Source organism: Pelecanus crispus, chromosome Z (assembly GCF_030463565.1).
Source record: "Pelecanus crispus isolate bPelCri1 chromosome Z, bPelCri1.pri, whole genome shotgun sequence".
Lineage (NCBI taxonomy): Eukaryota > Metazoa > Chordata > Aves > Pelecaniformes > Pelecanidae > Pelecanus > Pelecanus crispus.
The window spans coordinates 67,943,447-67,961,196 of record NC_134676.1 but is presented as its reverse complement, the minus strand read 5'-3'; the positions used below and the strand labels follow the sequence as shown (position 1 = coordinate 67,961,196).

The window sequence follows — 17,750 nt, the reverse complement described above, 5'->3', positions numbered from 1 at the left end:
GCAATAGAGGACTATGCCCCTTCTTTTTTCTGGTGGCCTAAGACAGCCTTAGGCTTCACTGAGTGCTGAAGTTGATCTTCTTTGTCTGTCTCAGTGGATTCAGTACATGGCTTCTGTGTGACAAGGCCTACTCACAAGTCCAGAGGACAGTTTTCAATAGATTGGGGGACTGAGGGGTTTTTGAGCTGTCTTGAAATGTTAGAAAGATCAGTTTCCAGTTTGTAAACATCAGTTAAACAGGAATTCAGGGTTTGTGTGAGTTTGATCCTATAAATCAGAATTTCTTGCTAGGACTTTAAAATCTGGGCTCCAATCTCTCCTCTGGTGTCTAATTGCCACAGGAACAGCACGTACTCCGATGATTAAAACACAGTTATGATAGTAAATATTTTAACAAATACTAAGTAAAAGCAACAGTAAATACAAGAACTTAAAACTCTGAATCTCATGGCTTATCATGTGTATCTTTTGTAAAATTAAAAGTAAACAGAAACTGAGTTACCAAGCCTTCTTATGCCTGATTTGGCAGTGTTGCAGAAAAACAAAGCTGAGTCACCTTACTCCAAATGACACATAAAAGAGCCATGGCAGTTAATTCTACACAGACCCTTTTTGTACCATGATTTGAGATTCTTGCCTTTGTATCTGTATGTATATGAAGTCCTGTCAAAGGCAGTGCCAAATCAAAGAGTTGATTGTTTTATATTTACCTCTGATTGTTGTACAGCTTACGCTCATCTTTCACTCCTTAGCTTGGTGAGTGTGAAGACTTAGAATCTCTGACATGCAAAAAACATTTCAGCTGTAATAAAACTTCTGCACCACAACAACAGACTTTAAGTAATCAGAAAGTCTACAAACTTCAAAAGTCATCACATAAAAGCCAAGGTTTGATAAAAATTTCAACAGTTTAGAATAAATGATCATTGGAGAGGATCCTGGAAATGGGGATGCATTTTTCCCCACTTCTTCAATAAATATCTACAATAATTACATCCTTCCTGTTGCAGAAACATCAAAAATCTTAAACAAGGCAAAAGTTACAAGTTTCTGTTTCTCACTCTACTGATTGAAATTAGATTAATTAGATTAATTAAACCCCTTACACAACCTGCACAGCAGTAAATGGACTTCTGTCTTGACTTGGGTGTGCTCTGTGAGAACAGAGCAGTATCTAAGTACACTCCTTCTATAAATCGGAAGAAGGGATGCTTCATATAACGGACCTTGAGACCTCAAGTCAGCCTTTGGCTCCTGTACAAACAGGATTGAGCATGTAAACCCAATCTTTTTAAAGGAATCTCTCCTTTGTACTTAGATTACTTGCTTTGTGCATTAGAAAATGATTAAGAGACCACTAAATGTTTGGATCCCAAAATCACAAATGCAAGTAATCTCTCCAGCTATTTCTGTAAAACTTGGATTTACATGTGAATTTAAGAGAATGCATAATTGCATGGAAATTAAGGAATGGGATTATAGATCCCAGTGTCTGTGAAAGCAAGAAAACAACTCCCTTGTACTTCACAGAGAAAGAAGAGATGTTCTCAGTAGCAGGCTAAAGCAGGCCAAACTAGCTGTTAACCGGCTAAACTGTTGGCTTGATTGTCCATTTTATCAGATTACACAGGTTTAGGATTGTATTTGCTTTCAATACCTCTAGTTTAAGCAACTTCTAAAGTAGAAGGTCAGTGCCGTAAAATACTTATGGAAACTTTAATCAACACTTCACTCCAAACAATTGGCAAAACTGAGCAGAGTTTTAAGAAGTTTCTAGAGTCCTTTGTAGCTCCTCCTTTGTTGTTTGTTTGTTCATTTGATTGGCTTTTAATTCAAACACTGACAAGGTTGTTGAAGTCACAAATTTACAAAGGTAAATTGCACTAAGGGGGCCTTATTGGGTTTGTTAGACTGATGCATTATTTTTCAAGTGCAGAAAAAGAATGGAAATTATCAGAGACACACAAATGAACATGTTTATATTAAGCTTTCTGATCTTCACCATTTTATCTCTAGATGAAATCTGAGTTGGTGTCAGAAACTGCAAAATGGTGCTAATGACACAAATAAGGTTGTCTTCAAATGTTAAGTGCCTGAGCAATAGCAAGAGCCAAAGAAAATTAGATTGTTCTTCCTTTACTAACCTCTGGGTAACAGAGCAGCCTAAGTTTGCTGTTCCCATACAAACTAATGCATATTTTAAAGCAAGGGACAAAAAAATAGGATTTTCCCTACCTTTCAGACTGGAAATGATATGAGGGAATTTCTTCTCATTCATTGTGCTAACACTTTTTAAAGTTCTTTTCAGAGTAGAGTTATTATATGTAAGATCTTCTAAAGGAAGAATATTCAATGTTAATCAAATTTAGCATTTTTAATGCTAAAACAAATCAGTATAGGAGATTTATATAGCAATTTACTACATATGGTACTTGACACCTGTACCAAAAGTAATTTAGGTATAGTTATTGGCTAGATAGAAGTATTCAGCAATATAATTTTAGAGTGACTGTATGGGTTGAGACCTCAGGAACAGAAGCATATGTGTATTGGTGGTGTGGTTTAGCCCCAGCCAGCAACTAAGCATCATGCAGCCGCTCGCTCACTCCCCCTGCCCCAGTGGCATGGGGGAGAGAATTGGAGGAGTAAGACTGAGAAAACTTCTGGGTTGAGATAAGAACAGTTTAATAATTGAAATAAAGTAAAAGAGTAATGATAATAATAACACTACAATAATGATAATAATAATAATAATATACAAAGCAAGTGATGCACAATGCAATTGCTCACCACCCGCTGACCGATACTCAGACAGTTCCCGAGCAGCAATCGCTCCACGGCCAACCCCCCCCAGATTATATACTGAGCATGACGTCATATGGTATGGAATAGCCCTTTGGTCAGTTTGGATGAACTATTCTGGCTGTGCCCCCTCCCAGTTTCTTGTGCACCTGGCAGAGCATGGGAAGCTGAACAGTCCTTGACTAGCATAAACAGTACTTAGCAACAACTAAACCATCAGTGTGTTATCAGCATTCTTCTCATCCTAAGTCCAAACCACAGCACTATGTCAGCTGCTAGGAAGAAAATTAACTCTATCCCAGCTGAAACCATGACAATTGGGTAAGGCATAAGGTCCTTTTAGCTCAGTAATCTGTGTCTGGCAGAAACAAATGACAGTAGCATAAAAACAAAGCACATCCCAGGGAAACTAAGATACAGAGTCTTCTTTCATAGACAGAAGTTATATCTTTCTGCTAAAAGATAAGATTGGACATACTGAAGACGTGTCACAAAACAAATTTACAGATGTTTAGATCAAACTGTCTCACTTTTTAAAGGTGGCTTGTAGACTGTGGGTCAGGCCTTCAGGTAATATCAGTCAAGTATGTTAGTTATCAGTTTAATTATGGGGGCTTTTCTGAAACTAAAACTGGCCTATTTTTCTCTCTACATGTTACCTACTAATCAAGTGTTTAATGGCTTGGCTTGTCAAACAACCAGCCCATACTTGAATGGAAAAAATCAGTCTGGTCTGGATTCTCTTCCTAAGCTGTTGCAATATTACATCCTGTTTTTAAAAAAAAAAAAACAAAAAAACAACAACATAAAAAGGATTAAGGTAGAACTGCCTTTTGCTGTCACCTGAGTGCTACTAACTTTTCCTGGTGCTTGCTAAAAGATCAAAAACTATTCCACTGTTTTGAAAAAAAACCCAGATATTCAAGGTCATGAAAAAATTAAACCTCTTTCACTGTGTTGGTTTTGTACCTTTCAGCTGGGATTACAATCCAGAGTGCATAGGCCCTAGAGCTTCTTTTTCTGAACCAGTAGCTAAAAATGGACCAGTGATAATTACCAAGGAAGCAAACGGCACACACTTGATTCTGAAGATTTCTATTAGTAATAGTTCCTACCTAGGGAGAAGGGGAGTTGTGAGTTTCCCAGCACAACTGCAGAGAATTGCAAATTCTCCAGAACAAATTCAAAGCTGAGGTAAGCAAGAACACTTTGTTTGAATGACTGGTGGATGAGACACTTGGATACCTACTGAAAATATTACTTCCTTGAAAATACCTGGCACCACTTCTTAAAGAAGCATTAGATAAAATGTACATACCGGTATGTGTCATTGTGCAACTGACATTTTAAAGACAGGTCATAGGTCCTGAGAGACTGCTAGAAATTATGTGACTGATTCCAGGTGAATAGATTGTGGGAATTTGCAAGGAGATTGTTTCATAGAAAATATTGTTTAATATAAAAAGAGCATAGTGGAAAAGCATTAATGGCCAAATTAATAACAGATGACATTAACATTATATGAAAATTAGTCAACATTGAATAATGGAAAGATCACATATTTTCAATTATATTTATCTGAATTTAGGAGTGGAATATGGGAATATTTTTCTACATTTCAGAAGATTTTGACTGGTGCCCCTGGGTGCTTGGGTCTGTAACATTATAGGCCCAGTTCAGCGAGGCTTGGACAGAACCAGCATGTTCTCATGCCATCACTTGGAGAACAGTCAGTACCTCAAGGGACTACTTGGCACTCACACAATCCAGTTGTATGTTCATCAGTGAGTAATGGATCCTTCCCATTTATGTTTCTGGCTTCTTTCTCTTAGTTTGTACCACGGCTTTTAATATAATTTGAATCTGGGGAGTAGGGGAGGAAGTGGCAGAGATTCATTGTCTGTTGATGGATAATTCATCAATCTAAACCAAAAGCCTTGAAGGAGTGAATCTTCACCTTTGCTTTACAGTGTATGACACAGAAAAAATAGTTTTTTAATTGCAGTAGCTGGAGTGAGGTTTGAGATAGAGTCTGTATAAATCCACTGTAGGCCTGAATGTTAAATATTTGCATTTTTGACCTTTGTATACTTGCTACTGTACTCTAGTCCTTTTCCATGTTTGGGTTACTCATTTAATCTGGCATTTTTCTTGCTCAGGCTATTCTGATTGAGGTGCTTTAGGAAAGAATCCAGACAGTGTTTTTCTTGTGTGCTCCAGATGGTTGCAATAACATACTACTGAAGTGAATGCCAGTGGTAAAGGGAAATTCCTCTACAGGAAATACTCTGCACCTGACAGCAGCCGATAGCTCCTTAGGGAAAAAAAGGCACCAATTTGTTAGCTGACAGTTAACCAGTAAACAAAAAAGTAATCTTCGTAAAATTATATTACGTGTATAACTTCCAGTAACTGAGTTTGAAAAATAAGTATAATTAATGACAAATATAAACTGTTGCTTGAGGATTACTGCAGAAACGTATTCAGCCACCATTCTCCTTCCAGTCTTAGCATCTGTTTACTTTTCAGTTTTCAAGAGAAAAAAAAAAACAAAAACAAAAACCTCCTACTCTTTCCAAGCAATTATGCAGAATGTATTCAACAGAGGAAAAAAAAAATAATCTCCCATTATTTCTATATTTTAAAAACATTTTGATGGATATTTGCAAGAGGGGTGCAATAAGCATGGTAAAATGATGTTTTTCCTTCCCTGACCTATATTCTTATTGTTTTTTGTCATATATAATATTCTATTGATTTGCATTAAGACAGCCATTTTTGTTAATTCTCTCCACCAAAAGTATGGACATTGAACTAAGTGTTACTGTGAGAGCAAATACATTTCTGCATCTTTCAAGGATGTGTATGCATATAGTTCGGTTTTCTTATTCTCCTACATTAAATTAAAAGATTTTTTTTTTTTTTTTTGCTTGCCTATCCAGTGGGTCATTGTGGACTCAAAGCATTGCACAGAGAATTACTTACACAATGTTAGAAGCCATTGTATAATATGAATGGACAAAGTTCATGTAACTTGGACAAAGTTCATAATGCCACATTACCTCTAGGTACTTGTGTTCTGACTGAATTTGGTTTTGTTAACCTGTCTTACTAAATCCGTAGGCTGTACTCTGTTGAATTTTACACTGAAAACTGAATTTCTGTTGAATTAAAACAAGTCACAGATATAACTGATACTCATATGTTTTTAGTACGATGCTCCTTTTATTTATCTAGGTACTGAGGGACTCATTTGTGGAAAATAAATAATTTAAATTCTTTCTCTTGTGTACTTTTCAGAGCTTTTGACATTTTTGGACAAATATCACTAGTTAAAATTTGACAGAAAAAAAGCCCACTGCAATTTAGTGCCTGGGGAATATCCCAGATGGAGGCTGGTTCATTTGCTATGATTGTTTTACAGCTCACCAAGGAAGCCTTATAGAACACAAATGGTTCAAAGAGGACTTAGTTTCAGCAAGTTTATCTTCCAGCTAGGTAGTATTTCTTATTTTGCCATGAAGTGGTAATAAATCTTGGGATTTGGCATTCCAATACAGAGACATTATACAGATTTTTCTTTCAACTGTATTAACGAATATGACACTCCATCCTGGGCAGATTGATGGAATTGAACATGAGTTATGCATGGGAGACATTTTATTCATATTTAATAGAGAAATTCTTGCTTTTTTTTTTTAAGTGAGGCCAAAATAACTAAGTAATTTCTTCCCACAACATCACTCAACAAAGGATTTGCCAGATAAGAAAAGTAACTTTTATTGCCACCCTGATCATACACATTACACACAACATGCAATGAAAATAGATTTGGATTCCATAAAACTCTGCTCTACTTCTACCTCCAAAGGAGAATAACATACTCTAAGCTGTCTGTTCAGTTTCTTAAAAGCTTAGCTCCATGCTTAGGGTTCTGCTCTACAGATAATCAGCCCCATACTGTCTTTACCGATATGTAAATCCTTAGGAGAAATATGTGCAGTTTGTGCACTTGACCAAAAGCACGATATCACTGGTTTCATGCTATAAGTATGGTATGCCTGATTTGAAATCAATATCAAGAAGAAAAAGGTTGGAGAAGAAAGACAAGAACTTGGTGCAAAGCGTGGCTTTGCCTTAATGCTGATTTCCGTTATGTTTGCTAGTTACTGTTTGGAAATGAGCCAACTTAATTCAGAAGCATGTAGTTTATTTTGTGAGATCCTGAGATTCTTTTAAGGGAATAACTTTTTGTTTTTAAAGAAGTGAAATAACATAATGGCATTTAATTATACCACACTTCAGAAAGTGCTTTTAATTTTTTCCATTAACTGAAGAGTCTTTCAGCCTCTACCAAAATGAACTACAACTCTATAGTTCGGAGCATAAGCAGCTAGTGTGACTTCCTCAGCATAACTGTTAAGTAATTGTTTAAGAATTAAAAAAAGTACACCATATTCAGTTAAATATGGGAGCATTTTTGAAAGAGAGTAGCCCACTATTCTTTTAGGATAGAAAAGATAAAAGATGAAAACCTGTGTTTAACAAGTACCTGTAATGTAAGTTAGTGGCATTGTTCTATAGATCAACTCATTGTTTTAATTTAACTTATGATTAATTTTGAAGATTTCAATGAATATTTTAATTAGCACATGTCCAATATGAAGCCTGTAGCAACTGAATTAAGCTTTCTTCCCCAATTTCATTTGGGATGAAAAAGACAAGTTTACTATTTCAGTGCTTCCCTATCTTGTACATGGAATATTTCCTTTAGGGACAAATTCAAAAGAGGGATAGAAAAAAGATTACAGTTTTATTTTTCATTCCCAAAATTAGTTATTTCAGCTAGGTATCTTTTTGCTTTGTAAATTATGTAATTTTGCTTGGAAAGTTTGAAAATGTTTAAAAAAAAATCAGAACATTCAGATTAAAAATGTTTTGTTTGACCTAGAAGACTTGGTTCAACTTTTACCTTTGATAAATAGCACAAATCCCAAACAAAATACCTTCAACAAGCAACAGCAAATTAATTTTTAGTTAATCTATCTGAAATACCCATGACTTGGGGAAAGTAGGATGTAGTTCTACATATATAATTTGGAAAGTGCTCATTTGGTTTCTATTCTCGTACAAGAGAATAGAAACTTTCAAGCATGAAAGTTTTATGGTACTGTATCAGCCCCTCCCAAGTAGGTAAGCATTTGGGGCTTTTTATTGTATTATTTTGTGTTTTTAATAAGAGAGAAGTGACTAAATTTAAAAGTTACTACATTTCTGTATTTCTGATATGACTGCCGATTCTCATGAAAAATTATTTCTGTGATTCATGTACATTTTATGATTACTCATAATTTCCTGCATAGTTTCCAACTCTCTTTGTGACTTCACACAAAAAATAAATAGCATAAATAAAACAGCATGATAAAATCACTGCTTTGTGTGTGTGTTCAGTTCATTCTATTCGTAACGCTGGGCTGATACATAGGGTTTTTTTTTTTCCAAAAGGAAAAGTGCCATCTACTGAATCACCAAAACAAAAATTTGCAACATCTTGAGACATTTTCCTGAGAGATGTCCTTTCCAATTACTGATCAGGCCTTACTCAACTTGTGAGCTTTAATGAGATCACAGCTGGCAATGATATGGTTGAGTGCCGCATTACTTCAGTAAGTATTCATTTAATGTGTGTTTTATTTTGTTACGTCGCTTTTTTCTGGATTAAAAAGTGTTAGTGGAAGATCAGTGAACTGCACCTTGAAGGTCTTAAGCTTTTGTCTCCAAAATAACTTTCTCCCCAAGATTTCTGGGGAGACTTCTTGTGCATCCTCTGCATCTCCCTAATGGCCTACAGAGGGCTACTGACTTCCAGTAAGGAGTTACTCTTCTTTTCCCTGAATAGCCACTTGAGGTTTGGTGAAGGTACGGACAGAAAGACTTCAGAAAGAAATAACTGATAACACACTGATAAATAACGTTTGCTTGCAGACACAGAAGCAAAAGAAATGGAACAACTAGTAGATAACTTTGCTATGGGACACTACCTATAAGTTAGGTGAGGCATGGTTTAGCAAGGTATAGCACATTTTTTAAAGGCATAAATGCTTTCAAGACCAATAGGACAATGAACTTTACTCAGGACTTAGAAAAGCTGTCAGTTTTTTTTCAGAGATAAGCAGTAGATACTTGGATGAATACAAAATATCAGCCACTATATAATCCTGCGCAGCTCTTAGAAGAATGTCACTACAAAAGTGGAGGGATTGGTGAAGTGGACATGATTTATATCTTCAAAAGTTTGGGAATTCTCCAAACACCATCCCAGGATTAAGGAAATTTGATAACCACAGGATTATAGGTAAAGTCTTGTCATGACTTAAAACTAACTGATGAGATAGAACAGGAATAAATTTTCCATTCTTAAAGTAAAAATATTTAGCAGTGAGAAGTGCCAAGGCTTTATACAGAGACAATGAAAAGGTAAGTAATTGTGGGGGAAAAATATGTCTAATCATGAGTGATCAACTAGGAGAGACAAAATTTAGAGGGTCTGTAGCAAATCTGGTAGTAATTTTGTGACAATGTTGATTGTTTCTACAGAAATGTAGTAGAAACCATCCCTTACCTATTCAACCCATATTATGTATAGGTATGTACAATACACTGTTATACAGTATCCTTAACTTCTGTCAGAAAATAGACTTTTTTCTCTAATTATAAACTGGATATGTGGTGGCTTCTGCATGGATAATTTCACTGATACCTTTTCATGAATGTTTTCTTTTTTTTTTTCTGTTCATACAATGCCTTTGAGGAATAGTATTCAAACATATTAATTGAAACTTACTCAATAACTTGTGGGCTGCTTTTTTCCTAATTTAGTGGTGACTGCAGTTTGGAAATTCAGACTGTATTACTTAGCTAACTTCAAAAATCATATGATGTTGTTGCTCATACAGAAACAGTTAAGCAAAAAATAACCAGCAGGAATACTTTTAAAAGTCAGTGTTGCAAGAGCTTTTGCTTTGGAGAGATGAAAAAAAATCTACCATGAGACTTGAGGAAAGTCAAGAGGAAAGACATGGGCTCTTCTTGATCATGGTCTCCTTGAAATTGTTTAAAAGGTCTGTGAGACACTTGGGGGAGAAAAAAATTCCTTTATATGCCCACTAACAAATTATTTCAGCCAAACACTGCAGGTTTTATAGTGGTAAAAAGTGGAAAGATAATCACGCCTAACCCAAGACAGTAAGAGGTGCTGTCAGCCCCTGCCTATTTGTATGCCAGTCCCACACCCTTCCTAGAGACAAACGGTTCATCACCAAGTGAGATTTTTACCATGTGCAGACACTCCACTCTGGGCAAGGTTTCTGCTTGTCTCCTCCTGCTTTAGCTAGGTTAAAACATCTCAGGCTGCCAAAATTCTCAGAAGCATTTACAGCATCAAAGTCAGTTGCAACCATGCAGGGTGATCCTTGAAGCAGGGCTTGGCTGCATGCCCTCTTCTTGCTGTTCATAGCTAGTGGGAGGTAGAAATACCTAAACCAATTCCTTTTACCTGAATATGCTGCCTTTTGCAGTAAGATGAAAAGCCACCAGCGGTGAGTGGTCTCTAGCGATCTCTTCCTTTTGCCCCACAGATCGATCTCGGAATAATGCTAGGGAAAGTGTGCGTTCAAAAGCAGCACTGGCTTCTACTTCAGAGAAAGAGACAGGTAGCATATTTGTAAAAGGTATTCTGGCTCATGCAGATTTTTTATTTCTATCTGATGAGATGCACAACGTTTACTTCTCGAATAGAACAGGGTATACTGACCACTGTGTGTTTGCAGGGCAGTATATAGGGGTGGGCAGAGACATGTAAGTGCCTTTTACAAACTTGGCGGCATTTACAAAACACTGTCCTTCCTATAGCCTCCTTACAGCAGCGAAGTCCAAAACGAGCATGCGGCACCCCAGAGGTGCCAGAACGGTTACTTTGCAGTGCAGAGGTGTCGTCCGAGTGTCACCTCCCAGTCATGACTCTTTTCACCAGAAACAGGCACTGTTGACTCCTTCGACGGGAATTTTTCCGTGAGCCAGCCACTAGAAGTGTTTCCTTTTTTTTGGGGGGGGCTGTTTTGGGAGGTAAACATTTTCCTGCGGTACAGCTCGTGCAACCAGCCCCCGCGCCCGGGGACCACCCGGGGGGGGTGGTGGTGGTGGGGGGTGTCTGGGGTGACCCAGCGCCGCGCACTCGGCCCCGCCGGCTGCCGGGCCGGGACGAGGGGGGCAGAGCGCATCTTCCGGAGGAGTCGCCCGGCCTCCCCCGCCCCCCGGGGAGCGCAGGGGGGGGGCGATGCGGCGGGCGGCGGGCGCTCCTCCCCCGGCCCCTCTCGCCGGGGCGGGGGCCGGGGCCGGAGCTGGAGCAGCAGCGGGAGCGGGAGCGGGAGCGGCAGCGGGCGGGGCGAGGCGCAGGCGCGGCGCACGGCGGGCTGCAGCCGGGCCCCCGCGCCGCTCCCGGGAGCCGATGGCAGCTGCACAGCGCGGCCGCCCGGCGGAGCGCGGCGCGGCTCGGCGCCCCCGGCGCGGGATGCGCGGGCGGGCAGGCGGCGGCGGCGGCGGCGGCGGCAGCGGCTGCGGCAGCTCCGGGAGCCGGAGGGACGGGGCCGGGCGGCCGGCGGCCGCCGCGCTCGCCTGACCTGCGTGCCCCCCTGGCCGCGCCGGGCTGCCCCGAAGGATGTCCGCCCAGTCCAAGGGGACCGCATCCTCCTCCTCGTCGCCGTCCGAGGGCCCGCCGTCAGCCTCCAAAGCCAAGGTGAAGGAGCAGATTAAGATCATCGTGGAGGATTTGGAATTAGTCCTGGGGGACCTGAAAGACGTGGCCAAGGAACTTAAGGAGGTGAGAAGCGGAGGGCTGCGGGGGTGCATCCCCGGTCCGCGCCGTGGGGGGCGAGCACCGTGGGCCGGGGGGCCTGCTCCCCGCGGGGCTCCGCTGCCGACCCCAGCCTGCTTTCATCACTTCTGCACCGCAGGTCGAGCAACTGGTGTCCGGGCTGGGCACGGGGCGACCCCCGGCCGTGCTCCGGGGCTGGCGGCTCTGCCTTGCTGCGGCGCCCGGCGATCCGGAACGGGACGGGGCGGCGCAGCTGGAGCCCCGTGTTCCGGCTGCGCTGGGCCCCCCGGGCCGGTCGTGCTCCCCCCGCCTGCGAGGCGGCTGTTCCCGGAGACTTCCCACCTCAGCGCACCGCGGGAGGGTTTTTATTTTTTTCCCCGGGAGGCCGGGAGTGCCTCTCCTGCGGGGTCCCCGTGGGAGAGGAGGGCGTTTGGGGGAGCTGCGGGATCCGCAATCCTGCCCGATCCCGGGCTGCGCCGGGCAGGCATCCCGGCGGTGGAGAGGCGTCAGGAGCGGCTCCACTCCCGCTCCAGAGGGTTTAACTTTTCGGCTGCTTGGTTCAGCCCCACGTTGACCCCCCAGGCAGCAGCCCGGCTCGGGTCTCCCGGCCGGTGAAGGCTGGGGGGTCCCGAACCCCCCGCACCCTCCGCCCTGGGCGAAGGGTCCCTGCCGGGCTCGGCAGTACCGGCACGGCAAAGTCTGCCTCTGCCTCTGCAGGCTGCTTCACCGGCAGCTGAGCGCCCTGTTTATCTTGCCTATCTGGCAACATTGCTTTCGCAATCTTCCTTTTGCCGGTGGCGAGTGTCATCTCCCCTAGGTTAATCTGCAGGCGGAGTGCGATTACCGCGGGCATGTTCATAAGCAGGGAAATGCTGTAGCTGAAGGAAGATAATTTGACTGTCCTTTTGGAGATTTCCACGTTATCTTGATTTTGCTACACAACTGGTCGACAGATGGTTGGATTATGCACCAAAATTCAAGTCCGGAATGTCTGTGCATTGCTTTATAATCCTGTATTTGACATTTATAACAGGCTGTGGTTTTTTGCTATCAAATATTAGTTTTCTATTTTAACAACATTGTCAACAAGTTTCATTCAACAGACTTTTGCCATCTGAGGCAGTCTGAAATTCACCCAGTGCTTTGTATAATGTTGAAGGATGTATAAACACACGGCTCACTAATCACAGCTGTTAGACTTCTTTCTCACCCACAATTCCAGATTTCTCCTTCTTTTTTGAAAATATATCTATAATTTCTCTTTTCCTTAATGTGCTACTGTCTGTGCTTTGTAATTTTTTTGAGGTATTTTGAAGTAGAAATAAACCTTGTTTGTAGGGCAGTTCTTTCAACATTTTAAAGACTGATAGAGCTAACTGGCTTCTGTTGCTGCAGAAGTGCAGAAGAACATTTTCAGGACCTGGAGAGGATGTACTGTGATCTGTCCCGTGAATGTAAATTATTCTCTGCACGTAATCGGTCCTAGCTTTTCTCTAGTGAGCAAACAACATCACTGTAGGTGGAGGTTGTACGTCATCATTTACTGTGGCATGTTTTATCTAAGCAAACTTGTCTGTTCTGGTTGACTGCATCTGTGAAAGAGAACTGGATTTACATCTGCTTGATGGCGAAATGACTTGTGTGGAACTCCTTTTCCAGAGTAGAGTGAAACGTAAAAGGGAAGTTGTAGAGAAATGGTGCTGTAACTCTATTAGGTTACTATGTACCTGTTGAAGGGTGGAAGGATTGCCAAGAATATCTATTTTGAGAAAGTAAAAGTATTTTTATAACACGGATAGTTAAATCTCGTTCATAACCACACATGAGTTTTTGAGTAATGCTTTTCTCTACATATGTCTTACAAAGATGATAGCTGCAACACTGACAAACAAGGGTTGCATATGCAATTATCTGCTTGCTTGCAATATTATCATTATGTGTTAAATACCCTTGACATTTATTTTGAAAAGTCCACAGAAGTTTGCCATCTGAGTACCTCCAGTTGTCTGCCTTTTGTAGCATGGACTAAATCTATAAAAGATCATCTGCAATGTATACCTTTTTATGTGAAAGTGAGGTAATTGATATTATAAGCTAATAATTAGTCTCTTTCATAGGTTGTTTGTAGGTGTTAGAAAGTATTGACAGCTCTTTCATTAAAGCATATATGAAGTTGGTCTATAGACACTTTTGGACTATTATACACAGAAGTATACCTGTGCTTCATTTGTGGTTCCTTACCGTAGGATCAGGCAAAATGATAAATTAGAGGATGTTTGCACTTCCCATTTTCACTGCAAATTGTGTTCTTCTGGAAATGTTTTGGCTATTCTTTTTTTTCATTGGGTGTTTACTGCAGTCCAGCTGTTGTGCTACCACCTTTCTGTTGTTCATTGCTTTTTTTTTTTTAATTAGGAATATAGTATTCTGAAAATAGCCTTTCATTCTTTTTATTACTGTCTTGTTAAAAAGACTTCAATTCTGCTACAATGGTAGGGCATGAGGGTTTTTTTGGTGCAGTTACAGTAATATTTGGTTGTGATACTGAAAATAGGGCATTTGTAGAACACTTCTTTTTTCCTATTTATGTCTATCTATTTGTTACCCTTAAATATAAATTATTTATTTATTTATTAGTTTATACTTGATGTAGCACTTTAGCTATTGGGGTAGACTGGATGTCCTCTCCTAGCATCTTTCAGGCTTCCTTTGTAAGATTTTATATTCAGAGTACTGTCAAATTGAAAGATAGTTTCATTGCTTCAAAGTGAACTATTCTATAACAGTAAGGAGTATGGCTGTACAAGACTTGTATGTCTTGTTACATTTAGCTTGTTATAGTTTGCTTACATTAATGTATTTCCATCTGCCCTTTGTTCCAAAGCTTTTTCTAATTGATGCTTTAACATGTTTTGTATTTAAAAGGGGGGAAGGGAGGATTGGGGTGTGAAATCCAGATGTGCAAACCATGAAGCTTATAAATTTATTGTAGAAACACGTGACTAAATCATGTGGAATAAACCAAGTACATGTTAGGAGTTGCTGTGTCTCAGAAGTGGAACATCTGTCTCTTTTTTTCCCCCCTTATTTATTGGTCTGCTTCGCTTAGGGTAAGGTAACTATAAAAGACCAAGAATGGAGCAGGGGGGTGACTGGGAGACATGTTAGGATGGAGTGGTACTAAGTCCAGAGTCTGAGCTCATGTATGGCTAGATCTCTCTAGGGTGCAGTTAACTAAGGAGAGACTTGGCCCCTTTTGTTTCCATGCTACAAAGAAACACAGGGTGGGTGTGTACCAACAGTGGGATGTGTTTTTGTGCTGCAAGAAATTAATGGATTTAAAATAGATTGAGTGGCGGTTATTTGATGAATATTCCAAAGAAAAATCAAAGGGGTGCCGGAGGGTTGAGTAACATTGACTATTGCTTTAGTCCAGGCTATTTCGAAACTAAGTTGATGAAGCCTTAAACTTTGATTCTCCTCCAGAGGATTGGATAAAAGACCTCTTTCTCTGGAGTCTGTCTAGAAGGATGGTTATTATTAAGTCCTGCTTTGCAGATGATATTTATCTGTCTGGTACCTAAATAATGAGGTGATGAACACTACTGGAAGCCAGAAGATGTGTGCTAATTAAACTATTTTGGATGTAAAATGCATGATCTAGCCCTAATTCTCTGATGACTTCAGAAGGGATTGTAGGGGTTTGTGCATGCACATCTGCGGACAGCAGGGCACAGAGATCAGTATCATCTTAATACTGATACAATTTTTAAGACTTCCCTGCTTTTACGTGTTATGATAATGTTGCACTTTTCTGTAGCCTTGCATTTATTTACAGTAAGGAAATACTTAACTAAATCATTTGATAAATACTTCTTGTAGTAATAAGAATTCATCATGTAGAACAGATGATAACCAGTTCCTGGAAGTTATGTGTGAAATATTTGCATAGCTTTTAATTGGCTAAATACACTTCAAACTTTTATCGAAAGGAAGCAGCTGTGTAGCTATTTCCAATGTTTAGAATAATCCAAAATGGAGGTTGTTGTGGTTTAGCCCCAGCCAGCAACTAAGCACCACGCAGCCGCTCGCTCACTCCCCCTGCTCCGGTGGGATGGGGGAGAGAATCGGAGGAGCAAGAGTGAGAAACACTCCTGGGTTGAGATAAGAACAGTTTAATAATTGAAATAAAGTAAAATAGTGATGATAATAGTAACAAAATAACAATAACAATAACAACAACAACAACAATAATAATAATAATAATAATATACAAAGCAAGTGATGCACAATGCAATTGCTCACCACCCGACGACCGATACTCAGACAGTTCCTGAGAAGCAATCACGGCTCCCCGGCCAACCCCCCCCCCCCCCCCCCCCCCAGTTTCTATACTGAGCATGACGTCACATGGTATGGAATAGCCCTTTGGTCAGTTTGGATCAACTGTCCTGGCTGTGCCCCCTCCCAGTTTCTTGTGCACCTGGCAGAGCATGGGAAGCTGAACAGTCCTTGACTAGCATAAGCAGTACTTAGCAACAACTAAACCATCAGTGTGTTATCAACATTCTTCTCATCCTAAATCCAAACCACATCACTATGCCTGCTACTAGGAAGAAAATGAACTCTATCATAGCTGAAACCAGGACAGAGGTGCAGGAGAAAGAAGCCTTCATAGGCATTGCACATGCGTCAGTAAATTCCAGTCTTTCTGAGTCTATCTCCTCTGCTTTAAATCCTCCAAAAATGTCTTGCTGACAGAACAAGTGAATAATCCTCCCTCATCTAACTGATGTGTTATTTTCCATAAAGATGTGATCTATAAAATTTGGGCATGATTTAACAAATGACGTTTTCTAAGTGATGATGCAACTAGCAGATGCCAGCTCCCCCTCCCCCAAACACCATGACAAAGTTTGTTATGGGGTAGACCACCTGATTCCATAACCAGGCCGGTCATCATTCTTTTAAGAGGAGGTAGTCATGTATTCCATGGTCTTCATGACTGGATCAGGCCTGTAGAAGCATATTAGAATTTCAACACCAATGTTTTCCATTCCGGTTTTGGTTTTGTGTTCAGCTAATGATCCAGATGGCAGAAAGGCACTTCAGGTTTTTGCCTGTTAATCCAGAAACTACAAAACTGCAGTTTGTATCCACCAAGAGGATTAGAGCAGCAACAATCAATCATGTATCAGTACCTCTGATGTGCAGGCAGCAATACAAACACCAATACAAAAGATGTTTTGGGTTCATGTTGCTGCATGAAGGCAAGGGGGGAGGTATTATGGCATAGATACAGAATATACTCTATAGAAACCTAAGAGTATGTAGAACAATACCAAAATGTTTTGATCCTTTCCTTCCCTGCCTTGTCTCCTTTTTGAGGTCTCTCCAGATGTGAAGGACCTGCTGCTCCTTTTGCTAGGTAGTGGCAGTTGAAGGAAGAGGTTTTTGAACATACTTGTTCCTACTGTTCGAAATCAGATAAATGCAGATGCCTTTCTTACATATGGATTCTGGATGCTGCCCCTCTTAACAGTGTTCCTCTCGGAGTCTTGTTTCAGTGGATACACTCTCTGTATATGCAGATCTGGTCAGTGAGGTGTGAGAGGGACTGAAGCTTTCTTGTGATATTTATTGCTGTAGCTGGGGTTGTGGTCCAGTTCAGGCACCAGGACCAAGGTGTTGTATGACTAATGGCATTGCCCATTCCAAAACTTGCTAATCTCTCCAGCAGCAGACTTTTTTTCTGATTTCTTACTGCAGTCCTTAGTGACAAATGCAATCATGAACTGTACCTGGATGTTTATTGTAAGTGCAGAGCATGAGTCATTATGTAAGAACAGCACTGCACAGCAACTTTATTGTGATCTGCCCAGGGGTCCAAACAGGGCCATAAATAGTCATTGCAGGTAACTGAATCATAACTTTTCCTTTCCTTTTATTTCTTGTGGTCTATGAAGCATTTATACAGTTATACACAACAAAAAAGTGCAAATGTATTAAGATAAAATTCTTATGCTGGTAGTGTCAATAAAGCTAATAGAGCTAAAAGGTAACTGTGAACCTTAAA

The 17,750-nt window shown here is 40.6% G+C and overlaps 1 protein-coding gene across 1 annotated transcript in view; it reads left to right on the top strand.

The window, feature by feature from the left end:
* Positions 1-11,518: 11,518 nt before the first annotated feature.
* The window catches only part of PRR16 (proline rich 16), a 116,950-nt gene continuing 110,718 nt past the window's right edge, over positions 11,519-17,750 (top strand). Inside the window, exon 1 of the mRNA XM_075727164.1 lies at positions 11,519-11,680. Coding sequence (XP_075583279.1) covers positions 11,519-11,680 — 162 coding nt within the window. The remainder of the gene's footprint in view (positions 11,681-17,750) is intronic.